Source organism: Indicator indicator, chromosome 41, assembly GCF_027791375.1.
Source record: "Indicator indicator isolate 239-I01 chromosome 41, UM_Iind_1.1, whole genome shotgun sequence".
Classification (NCBI taxonomy): domain Eukaryota; kingdom Metazoa; phylum Chordata; class Aves; order Piciformes; family Indicatoridae; genus Indicator; species Indicator indicator.
Window position 1 is genome coordinate 838,014 of NC_072050.1, and position 14,309 is coordinate 852,322.

Genomic DNA, 14,309 nt, shown 5'->3' on the forward strand with positions numbered 1-14,309 from the left:
ATCATAGGAACGACTCTGGGATGGGGGATCCAGTCCCAGGGATAGGGAATCCAGCCCAGGAATAGGGAACCTGGCCCCAGTTTGGAGCTGGAGCAGCTGCTGAGCTCCCAGCTGAGGCTTGAAGAGCTGGAAGCAGCCTGGGAGCATCCCAAGCTCCCTGCTCTGGGCTGGCAGAGGGCTGTGGAAGCTCCCAGTTTGCCTCTGCACTCCCTGACTCCCACCTGGCCCAGGCAGCTTCCAGCCTCCCACCCGGCCAGGAGCAGCTCTGCTCCTTCAGAGCCTGGGCGAGAGCCTGGAAAATCCCTCGGGATGCAGAGAGAGGTCCCAGCTGTGTCCCACCCCCCGCTGGGACAGGGCTGAGCTGGCCCGGGGGAGGGGGGCTGGAAAGCAGCCCCAGATCCCCTGGGATCACCCCCAGCTCGCCTTGGATCACCTCTGGATCCCTTCAGGTCACCTCAAGCCCTCTTTGGGTCACCCCTAGGCTCACTTGGGGCACCCTCAGCTCCCCCCTAGATCCCTTTGGAGCACCCCCAGGTCCCTTCAGGTCACCTCAGACCTCTCAGATCACTTCTAGATCCCTTTGGAGCACCCCTGGAGCCCCCTTGGGACACCCCCAGCCCCCCTCAGGTCACCCCCAGACCCCTCCTGGGGCTCAGTTTCCTGCCCAGCCCTGAGCCCTGGTCTAATGGAACTGAGGACCCCCAAACCCACTGGGGGTCCCCCAAACCTCCCTCATGGACCCCTAAATCCTTACAGAGCCCCTCAAAACCCCTCGAGGGACCCTCAAATTCCCAGCCAGGACCCCCCCCACCCCCATAACCCCTCCAGACTCTGCCTAAACCCCTTCAGGGCTCCCCTAAACCAACCCCCCCCCCCTCCCAGGGACCTTCAAACCTCCAACCAGGGCCTCCCAAAACCCACCCAGGGCCCCTCAAGCCTCCAACCAAGCCCCCCCTGAACCCCTCCAGCCACCTCTGAACCCAACCAGGGACCCTCAAAACTCCCCCAGGGACCTTCAAGCTTGCAACCAGGGCCCCCCTAAACCCTCCCCCCCCAGGGACCCTCAAAAAACTCCCCCAGGGACCTTCAAACTTGCAACCAGGGCCCCCCTAAACCCTCCCCCCCCAGGGACCCTCAAAAAACTCCCCCAGGGACCTTCAAGCCTCCAGCCAGGGCCCCCCTAAACTCCCCCAGGGACCCTCAAAACTTCCCCCAGGGACCCTTAAACCTTCAACCAGGGCCCCTCACAACTCCCCCAGGGACCCTCAACCCCCTCCAGCCACCTCTCAACCCAACCAGGGACCCTCAGAACTCCCCCAGGGACCCTCAAACCTTCAACCAGGACCCCTCCCCCCCAACCCCTTCCCACCACCCCAGATTCCCTCTGCCCCCTCCCCCCCAGGGCCTGACCCCATCGGTGGCCAAACCAGGAAGCTCCAAGGGCCTCTTTCTTGGGGTCTCTGTTTTGTTTTCTTTGGGGGGGTGTGGGGAGGGTTTTTTTTGTACAAAGCTCTGGGTCTTTGGGGGGGGAGGGGAGGGGAGGGGGGGGAACCCCCCCCCCAAAATCCTTCTCCTTCCCTTTCTCCCCTCTCCCTCCTCTCTCTCTCGAGCTCTATTTTTGCATTTGTATATTTTTATATAGGAAGAAAAAAAAAAAAAAAAGAAACAAAAACAAAACTTTAACCTTTGTATTTTAATAATCAATCTGTGAAGCACTATGAGCTGCCCCCCCTTCCTCCTCCTCCTCCTCCTCTTCCTCTCTTCCCCCCCCCCAAAAAAAAAACCCCTCCTGAAGCCCCTTTCCCCCCCCATTTATCATTTGTAGAGAGACAACAACGAAAAAACAACAACAAAACAACAAAAAAAAAAGGAATTTTGGTTAATTTAATTGTTGGCTTTGATCATTTCCCTTCCTTTCTCCCCACCCCTCCCCCCAAGTGAAAATCAAGTGCCAAATTTTGGGGTGTCCCCCCCCCGCCTTGGACCCCCATTCCCCACTCCCCCCCCCCCCCCCCCCCCAATGCCATTCCCCAAAGGAATTGAATTTTCCTATGGAAATTTGGGCAGGAGGGAAGGGGGAGCCCCCCTCTACCCCTCCCCCAAAAAAAATACTCCCCCCAGGGATGGCTTCTCCCCCCCCCTCCCCCTCTGGTTGTGTTTTGGGGGCTGAGAGGATTTTGAGGAGGGGTTCAGAAGACTTTGGGAGGGCTCAGAAGAATTTGGGGGGGTGGGGTCAGGATTTTTGAGGGGGGGGCTCAGAGGATTTTGAGTGGTTCAGGGTATTGAAGGGGGGGCTCAGAGGATTTTGGGGGGCTCAGATGATTTTGGGGAGGGCTTCAGAGGATTTTGGATGGCTCAGGTTTTTGAGGGGCTCAGATTTTGGGGGGGGCTCAGAGGATGTGGGGAGGGGGAGGGTAGAGGATTTGAGGGGAGGTAGAGGAATTGGGTGGAGGAATTTTTGACCCCCCCCTCCCATTGTGTCCCCCCCTCATTGTCATCCCCCCCAAATCCTTGCTCTGTGTCCCCCAAAATACCCTCAGCAGCCCCCCCCCAAAAAATCCATCCTAGCTGCACCCCCAAACCACCCCCCGCCCCACCCCAAAACACCCCCCAGGACCCCCCCTCAGCCATTCCTAGGGGCAGGGAGTAAAGGGGGGAACACCCCCCCCCCCAAAATGTGCCTTGATTAGGGGGTGCCAGGTTGGGGCTGAGCCCCCCACTCCCCCCCCCCCTTTTATTGCCCCTCCCCCCTCTTGTTTCCTTCCCCCCTAAACCTTGGAGGGTGAAAATTGGGGAGGGGGGGTTGAGAGAGGGGGGGGTCAGGACCACCCCAAAGCCTTTTCCTCTCTTCAATATTTTTTTTTGGGGGGGGTCCCCAATTTTCTATGCAGCAAAAGGTTGGGGGAGGGAGGAGAAGCTTGGAGGGGCAGCTGGGGGGGGGGTGTAGGATGCACCCCCCGCACCCCCCACCCCCTCCCTCCCCCGAGGCAATAATTTTCTGTCGAATCAAAGCATTTTGGGGGCTAAAAAAATTCTTTTTTTTTTTTTTTTTGGGGGGTGGGGAGAGGATAAAAAAAGAAAAGAACCAAACCCCAAAATATTTTGGGGAGGGGAGATTGAAATGGGGGAGGGGAGAAAGGGGAGGGGGAAGGGAAGGGGGGGGGGAGGGCACTCCAAGTGCTGATTTTTTTTTTTTGTACAAAAAAAAAAAAGGAGAAATACACGAAAAAAAAAAAAAAAGGAAGTGAAGAGGCAAAAATGTTTCTTCTTTTTTTATTTTTTTTTGGAGGCTATCTTGGTACTTGGGGAAAGGGAAAAAAAACAATCAAAAAAACGAACAAAAAAAGGAAAAAAACGAACAAAAAGAAAAAAAAAAAAAAGGGAAAAAAAGGAAAACAAGGGAAAAAAAGGAAAACAAAGGAAAAAAACCAAACCAAACAAAAAAGAAAAAAAAAGGAAAAAAAAAAAAGGAAAAGAAGGAAAAAAAAACGGAAAAAACCAACCAAACAAAAATCTCTTTTTTCTTTTTTTTTTCTTTTTTTTGGTAATAAAGTTGAGTTGCTGGAGTGGCCCTGAGAGAGGAGGGGTCCCTGGGGGGGCGCGGCGGGGTAGTTGGGTTCGATTTGGGGGGGAGGGGGGATGGGGAGGGTGGGGGCCACACACCTAAGGGGTAAGGGAGGCTGGGGAGGGGGAGGGAGAGGCAGGGAGGTGAATTGAGAAGGGAAACTGAGGCAGGGAGGGGGACTGGGGGAGAGGTTTAATTGGGCGGGGGGAGCTTCAAGTTGTGGGGGTCCAAGGGCATGGGGTCTGGGTTGGGGAGGGGGATTTGATTTGTGGGAGGGGGAGAGGCAGGGAGGTGAATTGAGAAGGGAAACTGAGGCAGGGAGGGGGACTGGGGAGGGGGTGCTTCAGTTGGGGGGGGCTTGAATTGAGGGGGGGGACTTCAATTTGGTGGGGCCCAAGGTCATGGAGTCTGAGCTGGGGAGGGGGTTTTGATTTGGGGGGGGGGGGAGAGGCAGGGAGGTGAATTGAGAAGGGAAACTGAGGCGGGGAGGGTTAATTGGGGGGGGGGCTTCAATTTGAGGGGGGTCCAAGGGCATGGAGTCTGGGCTGGGGAGGGGGATTTGATTTGGGGAGGGGGAAAGAGGCAGGGAGGTGAATTGAGAAGGGATTCTGGGGGGGGGGGCAAGAGCAGGGAGCTCAATTTGGGGGGGGGGGAAACACTTTAATGGGGGGGGGGCACTGATAGAGGGAGCTGCGTTTGGGGGGGAGGGTTGGGGAGGGGGGCGACGGAGGGGTCCCGGGGGTGGGGGTCACACCCCCTGTGTCTGGCTCCCATCCTGGGCCCCCCCACGCCCCCTTCCCCCCCCCCCCCACTTTCACCTTCTCTCCTCCCTCTTGCGGGGGCAGCACCTTCCTCCCTCCCCCTCCTTCCCTTCCTCCTCCTCCTCCTCCCGGGGGCTGCTGTCCCTGTGCCCCCCCCGCGCCCAGCAGCATCCTGCACCTCCCACCCACAGCCGGAGGCACCATGGGGCAGGCTCTGGGGCTCCCAGGTGGGTGCTGGACCCCCCCTTCCCCCCTCAAAAAAAATCCCTTGGGACCCCCACCCCTCCCCCCACCCCTCCCTACCCCTCCCCTCCCCTTGGGGGGGTTAATTTGGGGGGGGGGGTAATTTTAGGGGGCTGGGGGCTATCACCACCCTGTGTCGTGTGGTCCCCCCCCTCAAGAAAAAAGCCCTTGGGACCCCCCTGCCCCCCTCCTACCCTTGGGAGGGGTAATTCTGGGGGGGGGGGGCTATCGCCATCTGTCCGTCCCCCACCCCCTCCAAAAAAAAGAAGCCCTTGGGACCCCCGGAAGGGTTAATTTTGGGGGGGAGTGGGGGGTGGTTAATTTTAGGGGGCTGGGGGCTCGCACCGCCCTGTGTCGGGTCCCCCCCCCCACAACAAAAAAGCCCTTGGGACCCCCTCCCCTACCCCCGGAAGGGTTAATTTGGGGGGGTGGGGTTGGTTTTTAGGGGGCTGGGGGCTATCACCCCCGTGCCCCCCTCCCCCCCTTCCTCTCCAGCCCCCCACAACCTGAGCTGCGTTTCCTACAAAGACCCCAGCGTGAGGGGGGGGCTGGATGGGGCCGGGGGCGGGGGCAAGGTTGGCACCGTTCGGTGCCCCCCCCGGCAGTGCTGCATCGGCATCTGGAACCAGAGCCACGCGCTCGTGCAGGGTGAGGACCCCCCCAAAGGCCGGGAGGGATTTGGGGGGCTTGGGGAGGGGGGAGTTGGGGGGCAGGAAGGGACTAGGCTTGAGCTGAGGGGGTTGGGGGGGGGGGGGGAAGGAGTTGGGGTAGGGCAAGGAGTGGGAGCCTGATTTGGGGGGGGTCTGGTCCTGTCCTGGGGGACCAGAAGGGGTTGGGATGGAGTGAGGACCCCCCCGGGACGGGATCCTCATTTGGGGGGGGGTCTGGTCCTGTCCTCGGGGGGCAGAAGGGGTTGGGATGGAGTGAGGACCCCCCCGGGAGAAGAATCCTGATTTCTGGGGAGGGGGGTCTGCTCCTGGATTCTTTGGGTGGGTCAGAAGCAGTTGGGGCAAGGTGAGACCCCCCCCGGGGTGGGACCTTGAACTGGGGGGGGGTCCAGTCCTGCCCGGAGCGGGGGGAGGGGGACGCAGGAGGGGCTGGGGCCGTCTGGAGGGGCCTGATCCTGTCTGGGGCGGGGGGGCAGGGGGGGGTGCAGGTGGCTGTTGGGGGCGGGGGGGATGCGGGGGGGGGGAGGGGGCAGCTGCTGGGTGCGGGGGGGGCTCCAGGTCCTCTCCCAGCTGCTGCGCTCGGCCTTGGCCTTGAGGAGCTGCTGGGATGGCTGCGGGGGGGGGTCCCGGCGGGGGGGTCCCAGCGAGGGGCGGGGGGTCGGGAAAGAGGCTTCCCAGGGGAAGGAGGGGGTCCTGGTAAGAGGAGGTGAGGGGGGGTCTCAGGTTGGGGGGGTCCTAAGGAGGGAGAGTCCCAGGGAGTCCTGGGGAGGGGGTCCTGGGGAGAGGGCTGTCAGGGACATGTGGGGTGGGGGGTCCTGGGCAGGGGGTGATGGGGATGGGAGGGGTCTCAGGGAAGGGGGAAAGGGTCCTGGAAGAGGGGACCCCGGGGGAGGGGGTGTCCCGGGGGAGGGGGCCGGAGAGCGGGGTCCTGGGGCTGGGGGAGTCTCGGGGAGGGAGGCTTTGGGGAGGGGGGGTCCCGGGGCAGGGGGTCCCAGGGAGGGGGGGTCCCAGGGAGGGGCTCCTGCCCCATCCCAGCGCTCAGGGTCCCCCAGCCCAGCACCTTGGGGGGTGCCCTTCCCCCCCCACCCCCCCAAACCTCTGACGTCATCGATGTCCCCAAGGTTGCTGGGGGGGCGGGGGGGTCGCCTGCCCCTCTGCCAACTGCACCCCCAGCCCCGCGGGCCCCCCCGGGGGGACCCTCCTGGTGTGTCTGTGCCATGGGCACCTCTGCAACGGCAATGGCAACGGCCCCGGCCCCGCGGGGGGGCACCGGAACGGCCCCGGTACCGGGGGGCACGGGAGGGCACAGGAGGTGGCACTGGGGACAGTTTGGGGGGCACTGGGGGGACCCTGAAGCCCTCAAGTGATCCGGGGGGGCACATGGGGGTTGGACACCCATGGAGGGGGCACTGGGGACCTGGGGACCCCTATGGGGGTGGATCTGGGACCCACAGGGGACCAGTTGGGGGTCCTGGGGGGGTGGTCCTGGGGTCCATAGGGGACCTGGGGGGGCAGGGGAACTCCTGGGGGGGGCCTGGGACCCGTAGGGGATCTGGGGGGGACTTGGGGACCCTTGGGAGGTCCTGGGACCCACGGGGGTCCTGTTGGGGGGACTGGGGGGGGGGGCTGGGACCCACAGGGGACTGGGGGGCAGCACAGGACACTTGGGGGCACCTATTGGGGACCCTAAGACGTTGAGGGGTCCTATGAGAGGGGGGAGGTCCTCGGACCCATTGGGGACCTTTTGAGGGGACCTCGTGGGATCCCCCAAAAAAGGGGCGGCCCCCCCAGCCCCCCCTACGCCTGGATCGTGTCCCCACCCCCCCCGACGAGGCCTGGGGGTCCCCTCAAAGCTCTGTCCCTCTGTCCCCCAGCACCCAGCCGTGTGGGGACCCCTTGGCTGTGGGGTGCTGCCCCCCTGCTCCTCCTCCTCCTCTTCCTCACCTGCCTGGCTGCCCTCGGTAGGGACAGGGACACTGCGGGGGGGCACACACACGGGGACAGACACCCCCCCCCCCAATTTGTGTCCCCTGGGGGTGGGTGTCCCCAGATGCCACCTGCAGGGTGGTGACCCTGGCACCCCTGTCCCTAGGGCAAGCGGAGGGGTCCGGGGGGGATCTTGGGGGGGTCCACATGCCCCCTGGAGTGTCCCCCAAGTTCTGTGTCCCTGATGATGGGGAGGGGTCTCTGGGGGGTGGGGGTTGTCCCCAGACCACAAACGTCCCCAGATATGGGGATCCTGGGGTGCCACACCCCCCCCCCCCCGTGTCCCCAGGCGGGGGTGTCCCTGGTGCCCCCGCTCCTGTGCCCCCGATCATGGGGAGGGGTCCCTGGGTGGCATCCCAAGGGAGGTGTCCCCAATGTCCCCAAACAGAGGGATCCTGGGGTGCCAACACCCCCCCCCCCCAGGCTGGGGGTGTCCCTGGTGCCCCCAGGACCTCTGTGTCCCATTTGTCCCCTGCCAGGGCTGCGCCGAGGGAGGGTCCCCCCAGCGCGACCCCCCAGGAGGTGGCAGACGGTCAGGGTCCCCCCAGCCCCCCCCAGCCCGGAGCTGCCAGCGCTGCACTTCCTGCAGGTGCCCACGGGGAGGGGGCGGGGAGGGCACCCCTGGGGGGGCACCCACGGGGTGAGGGCAACCCACGGGGGGCACCCATGGAGGATCCTGGGGGGGGCACCCGAATTGGGGGGCACGATACTGGGGCAGCACCCACGGGAGGGCACCCAGGTGGGGAGGGGAGTGAGGGGCACCCAGAGGGTGGGGAGGGCACAGTCCAGGGGTGGGCAGCAGTGAGGTTGCTGGGGGTGAGGGCACCCATGGGTGCCTGAGGCTGCTTGTCCCTGGAATTGGGGTGACCCAAGCAGGGGGGCACTGGGGTGCCAGGGAGGTGCTCCACCCACCCTCAGATGGGTGCCCACTCCCTTGGGGGCACACTGGGGTGCCATGAGGACCACCCATGGGTGCCCCATTCAACCTCAGATGGGTTCCTATCACCCAGGGGAGACTTTGGGGTGCCACAGGGGTCACCCATGGGTGCTCCACCCAACCTCAGATGGGTGCCTATCACCCCGGGGGGGGCACTGGGGTGCCACAGGGGTCACCCATGGGTGCTGTGCTTGGTGTCACCCACCCATAGCTGGATCCCAGCACCCAGGGCAGACTTTGGGGTGCCATGGGGGTCACCCATGGGTGCTCCACCCAATCTCAAATGGGTGCCGTGCCCATCACCCTGGGGGGGCACTGGGGTGCCGCGGGGGTCACCCATGAGTGCTCCTCAGATGGGTTCCCATCACCCTGGGGGGCACTGGAGTGCCACGGGGATCACCCATGGGTGCTGTGCTTAGTGTCACCCACCCATGGCTGGATCCCAGCACCCAGGGCAGACTTTGGGGTGCCACGGGGGTCACCCGTGGGTGCTTCATCCACCCTCAGATGGGTGCCCACTACCCCGTAGGCACACTGGTGCTCCACCCAATCTCAAGTGGGTGTCCATCACCCCGGGGAGGCACTGGGGTGCCACGGGGGGGTCACCCATGGGTGCTCCACCCACCCTCAGAGGGGTGCCCATCACCCTGGGGGGACACACTGGGGTGCCACGGGGGTCACCTATGGGCGCTGCGGGTGGCATGCATCACCCCCCCGGTATCCTGATCCCTCGCCCGGGTGGGGACCCCGCGCGGGTGGGTGCCAGGCGGCTGACCCGCGGGCGGGTGCCAGGTGCTGCAGGCCGGGCGGTTCTCGGCCGTGTGGCAGGGGACGCTGCGGCGCCAGCCGGTGGCCATCAAAGCGTTCGCGGCCGGCGGCGCCGAGCGGTTCGCGGCCGAGCGGGAGGTGCTGCGCCTGCCGCTGATGGAGCACCGCAACGTGGCCAAGCTGCTCCGCACCGCCCGCGCCGGGGGGCCCCGCGCCCGCGGAGGGGTCCTGGTCCTGCAGCTCTACCCTGCCGTGAGCGCGGGGCCGGGGGGCGGGGCGGGGTGAGGGCATGGGGGGCTGGAAGTGGGCATGGGGGGGAGGGGGGGATTGGGGGCCGAGGTGGGCATGGGGGGCTCAGGGGCCGGGGGGGCTTTTAGGGGGTGGGGGATGCTGCTGGGGGTCAGGGTGGGCATGGGGGTGTTGAGGGTCGAGGTGGGCATGGGGGGCTCAGTGGGGTGGGAGTGTGCTGGGGGCAGGGGGTGTTGAGGGTCGGGGTGGGCATGGGGGCTCAGGGGGTGGGAGTGTGCGGGGTCAGGTGGGCATGGGGGTGTTGAGGGTCGAGGTGGGCATGGGGGGCTCAGTGGGGTGGGAGTGTGCTGGGGGTCAGGGTGGGCAGGGGGCTGTTGAGGGTCGGGGTGGGCATGGGGGGCTCAGGGGGGTGGAAGGGTGCTGGGGGTCAGGGTGGGCATAGGGGGCTCAGGGGCATAGGGGATTAAGGGTGTGGGAGGCTGCTGGGGGTCAGGGTGGGTATGGGGTGCTGGGAGTGGGCATGGGGGGCATAGGGGTGAAGGGGTGCTGGGGGTCAGGGTGGGCATGGAGGGATTAGGGGTGTGGGAGGGTGCTGGGAGGTCAGGATGGGCATGGGGAGTTTGAAGTGGGCATGGGGTGAAGGAGTGCTGGGGGTCAGGGTGGCCATAGGGGGCTCAGGGGTGTGGGAAGGTGCTAGGGGTCAGGGTGGGCATGAGGGAGTGGGCATGAGGGACTCAGGGGTGTAGGAGGGTGCTGGGGGGGGTGTGTCAGGGTGGGCACAAGTTACCCACGGCTGTGGGCGGGGTGCTGGGGGTTGTGGCAGGGGTGCAGGGATGTGCCTGGGCTGCTTTTGGGGTGCCCACGCTTATTGCACCCCAGCCATGCCCACACTGGGACTTGGGGTGCCCAATGCCCTCCCCCCCGCAGGGCTCCCTGCGGCACTTCCTGGCACAGCATGTGGGCACCTGGGCTGGCAGCGTGCGCCTGGCACTGTCCCTTGCCCGCGGGCTTGCCTTCCTGCACCAGGAGCTCTGGCGGGACGGTGAGACCCCCCCCCAGCCCTCGGCTGGCACCGGCTGGCACCGCCCCCCCCGTGACTCCTCCCTCCCCCACCCCCAATCTGTCGCTGTGCCCTCTCCCTGCCCCCCGTGTCAGGCCTGTACAAGCCCAGCGTGGCACACCGGGACCTGAGCAGCCAGAACGTGCTGGTGCGGGACGATGGCTCCTGCGCCATCGGCGACTTCGGACTGGCCCTGGCGCTGCCACCAGGGGGCCAGGAGGGCACCGGCGCCAGGCACGGAGCCCTCATCCGCAAGGTGGTGCAGAGGGGACAGGGATGGGGCCCGGGACAGGGATAGAGACAGGGATAGGGACAGGGATGGGGACAGGGATGGGGACAGGGATGGGGACGGGGATGGGATGGTCCAGGGATGAGGATGGGGCTGGGGGACAGAGGAAGGGACAGGGACAAGATGGGAATGGGGACAGGGACAAGATGGGAATGGGGACAGGGACAAGATGGGAATGGGGACATGGACAAGAATGGGGACAAGGATGGAGATGGAGAAAGGGATGGGGACAAGTGTGGGGACAGGGATGGGATGGGGACAGGAATGAGGGATGGGATGGGATGGGATGGGATGGGATGGGATGGGATGGGATGGGATGGGATGGGGGTGAGGACAGGGCCAGCAAGGGGCCAGGGCTGGACACGAGGATGGGGACAGAGAAAAGGAGAGGAATGGGATGGGAACAGGGACAGGGACCAGGATGGAGATGGGGCTGGGGACAAGGATGGGGCTGGGCCCTGCAAGCATGGCCCTGGTGCAATCCTTACCCTGGCACACGCGGCCCTGGGCCAGCTGGGTCCTGGCACACACACCCTGGCCCTGGGCTGGGTGCTGGGTGCCATGTGAGTGGTGCTGTGGGCACAGGCAGGCACCCAGCGGTACCTGGCCCCTGAGATCCTGGACGAGAGCCTGGACCTGCGGGCATGGGGCCGGGCACTGCGCCAGGCTGACGTCTACGCCCTGGCACTGCTCCTCTGGGAGATCCTCTCACGCTGCCAGGCCCTCAGCCCCGGTGAGCACCCAGGGGTGCCCCCCTCCTTAACCTTGGCACTCCCCTACCCATCCTTGCTGACCCCTTGCCTTGCCCCCCAGGAGCACCTGTGCCCCCCTTTCGGCTGGCATATGAGGCAGAGCTGGGTGCCAGCCCCACGGGTGCCCAGCTGCGGCACTTGGCCGTGGAGGAACGACGGCGACCCCTCATCCCCCCAGCCTGGCACCACGGCCCCCAGGTCAGCCCCCAAGGGCACCCACGGGTGGCAAGAGTCCTGCCTGGGTGACCAGAGGTGTCCCAGGGTGCCCATGGGCAGGGGTGACCTCAGGGGGTCTGTGCCCAGAGAATTCCAGGGCTGTGCAGGGAGCCCTGAGATGCCCATGGCGTGCCCATGCCCAGGGAGGGGCTTCTTGGGTGCATCCTCAGGATGCTCCTGGACAGGGGTGATGCTGGGGGTCCATGTCCAGAGGGTCTCAGGGTGCCCATGCCTAGGGTGCAAGTTCCATGCCTGGGTGCCCAGGGGGATTTGGGGGCACCCAGAGGGGAGCTTGCCCTGGAGAGGTTCTTTGGTTGAGGAGGGGGGGGAGGGGAGGGGTAGTGTCCCAGTTTGGAGAGCCCTGCTGGGGGTATCCCTGCCTGGGGTGTCCCTGCTGGGGGTGTCCCTGTTTGGGGTATCCCTGTTTGGGGTGTCCCTGCTGGGGGTGTCCCTGCCTGGGGTGTCCCTGCTGGGGGCATCTTATCGATGGGGTCCCTGCCTGGGGGGCAGGGGGGGGATGTCATGGGGGTCTCTCCATCTTGGGGGTCCCTTCCAGGGGGTCCCTCTGCTGAGGCCAGAGCTGGCCCGGGCGGAGGTCACCCCCCCAGGGGTTCCCCTCTGAAGCCGCCTCCTGGGGGTTGCTTTTCCCGCAGCCCGCGGGGGCTCTGCCGGAGCTGCTGGAGGATTGCTGGGACCCCGACCCCGAGGCCAGGCTCTCTGCCGAGAGGGCTCTCCAGCGGCTCCAGCGCCTGGCTGCCGGCCCCCCGCCACCCAACAGCCCTCTCTTGACGGCTGCAGCCCCTCCGGGGGGTGCCGGCCTCGGGGGGGGTCCCCCCGCGGCAGCGGAGCGAGAGGTGAGAGAGGAGGGAACCTCAGACGGGGGAGGAGAGGCGGGCGGCAGGACCCGGGCGGCTCCCTTCACTCCGGCCCCGCCCATGGGCGGAGCCAGCCAGCACGGTCACGCCTATCGGCGTGGAGGAATGTGTGCATGCCCCGCCCACAGGGCGGGGTCGGTAGGGTCGGCTCTGCCCTCGTTGCCTGCGGGCGGGGCCGCGGCGGGAGCGGAGGCTGCGGCTGGGGGCTGCAGCGCTTGGCGGGGTCCTGAATCCTCCTGCGCCCCCCGATCCTGGGTGCTCCCTGTGCGTCCTCAGCCTCCCCTGAAACTCCCCTGCACCCCCAAATCCCCCCTGGACTCCCTCTGCATCCCCCTCTGCAATCCCAAATCCTCTCCTGTGCTCTTCCTCCACGGCCACCAGTGACCAGCTGGGACCACCCCTGCCCCCTCGTGTCCTCCTGTGACCACCCTGGGCCACCCCCATGCCCTCCTGAGTGCTGTGACCACCCAGACACAGCCACCTGGACCCATCTGTGTCCTCCTGGGGCCAACCACCTGCCTGCGACCACCCAGGACCAACCTTGTGCCCCTCTGAAGCTGTGACCACTTATGGGCACCTACACCCAGCCATGACCATGTGCGACCCAGCCAAGTCCCCTAGGACCATCTGTGTCCATCTGGAACCTCCTGTGTCCAGCCATGACCATGTGTGACCCAGCCAAGCCCCCCAGGACCATCTGTGCCCATCTGCAACCTCCTGTGTCCAGCCATGACCATGTGTGACCAACCAGGACAAGACTCTAAGGTCATCCAGGCCAACCAGCACCACCACAGCCCCTGAAGCGTGCCCCCAGGTGCCATGGCCACAGAACTTCTGACTGCCCTCCAGGGCTGGGGACTCCACCACGTCCGTGGGCAGCCTGGGCCAGTGCCTGACCACTCTTGCGGTCAAGAAGTTTCTTTTATTGTCCAACCTAAACCTCCCCTGGGGCAACCTGAGGCCGTTCCCTCTTGCCCCATCACTTAGGACAAGAGATCTCAACCCCCGCCTGGCTCCAGCCTCCTCTCAGGGAGTTGCAGGGAGCCAGGAGGTCTCCCCTCAGCTTCCTCTTCCCCAGGCTGAATCCCCCCAGCTCCCTCAGCTGCTCCTCCCCAGCCCTCTTCTCCAGACCCTTCCCTGGCTTCGTCGCCTTTCTGAATGTGTTCCTCAACTCTCCATCTTGGAAGAACACCGCCAGGAAGGCAGCGGTAGCTGAGGTCAGGGTAGAAAAGGCCCCGAGAGGAGCAGCCCCCTGCGGCCGGGGGCAGAGTGTGGATGGAGAGCCTCCAACTCCCGGCATGCCCCGGGGAGGGACACTGCGGCCCGCAGGAAGTGACGTTTAACAGCGTCCGGTACGAACAGGCATGGAACATGGCCGACAGGAAGCTCTTCGCACCAAGACTCCAGCTCCCGACATGCCTCGGGGCACAAAACGCGGTGACAGGAAGTAACATCATCAGGACCCCAGCGTCCGGAATGCCCCCGGCAAACAACGTGGCCGACAGGACGTGACGTAACGAGGACCCCGGCTTCCGGCAGGCTCCGGCTCCTCCTGCTGAGCCTGCGTTTGCCCGGAGCTCTCCGCGGCACTGGGGTGGGGTTGGGGAGGGCGAGGTGGGTCCCAGCTGGGGTACGGGGGAGCTAAGGCTGAGGCTGGAGCCGGAAGAAGGGGTCCGGGAGGGAGCCAAGGGGGTGGGATTCGGCTGTACCTCCCCCCCCCCCGCCATGCCACCATGTGGAGGCTCCGCGCCCGCCCTCCGCCGCTCCCCTAGGACAGAAGGTGGGGCAGGATGGTCCGGAGCGGGGTGCGGGGCACCCCACGGCGCCTGCAGGGAGTCCCAGCCCAGGCACGTGTGTCCAAGCCCCACTGACCCCAGACACCTCTGCCGCTGATCCCACCCTTGGGACCTCGGTGGGGGTGGGGCTCAGTGGGGGTAGCC

The 14,309-nt window shown here is 65.4% G+C and overlaps 1 protein-coding gene across 1 annotated transcript; it reads left to right on the plus strand.

Annotated features, from left to right (window-relative positions):
• Window positions 1–4,528: 4,528 nt before the first annotated feature.
• On the plus strand, window positions 4,529–13,881 carry AMHR2 (anti-Mullerian hormone receptor type 2). Its single transcript, XM_054397087.1, has 12 exons — window positions 4,529–4,553; window positions 5,065–5,217; window positions 6,359–6,520; window positions 7,112–7,198; window positions 7,703–7,812; window positions 8,953–9,180; window positions 10,105–10,219; window positions 10,333–10,493; window positions 11,112–11,259; window positions 11,340–11,476; window positions 12,148–12,507; window positions 13,681–13,881. Exons 1-12 carry the CDS (start codon window positions 4,529–4,531, stop codon window positions 13,879–13,881), a joined length of 1,887 nt encoding a protein of 628 aa, XP_054253062.1.
• The last annotated feature ends 428 nt before the right edge of the window (window positions 13,882–14,309 follow it).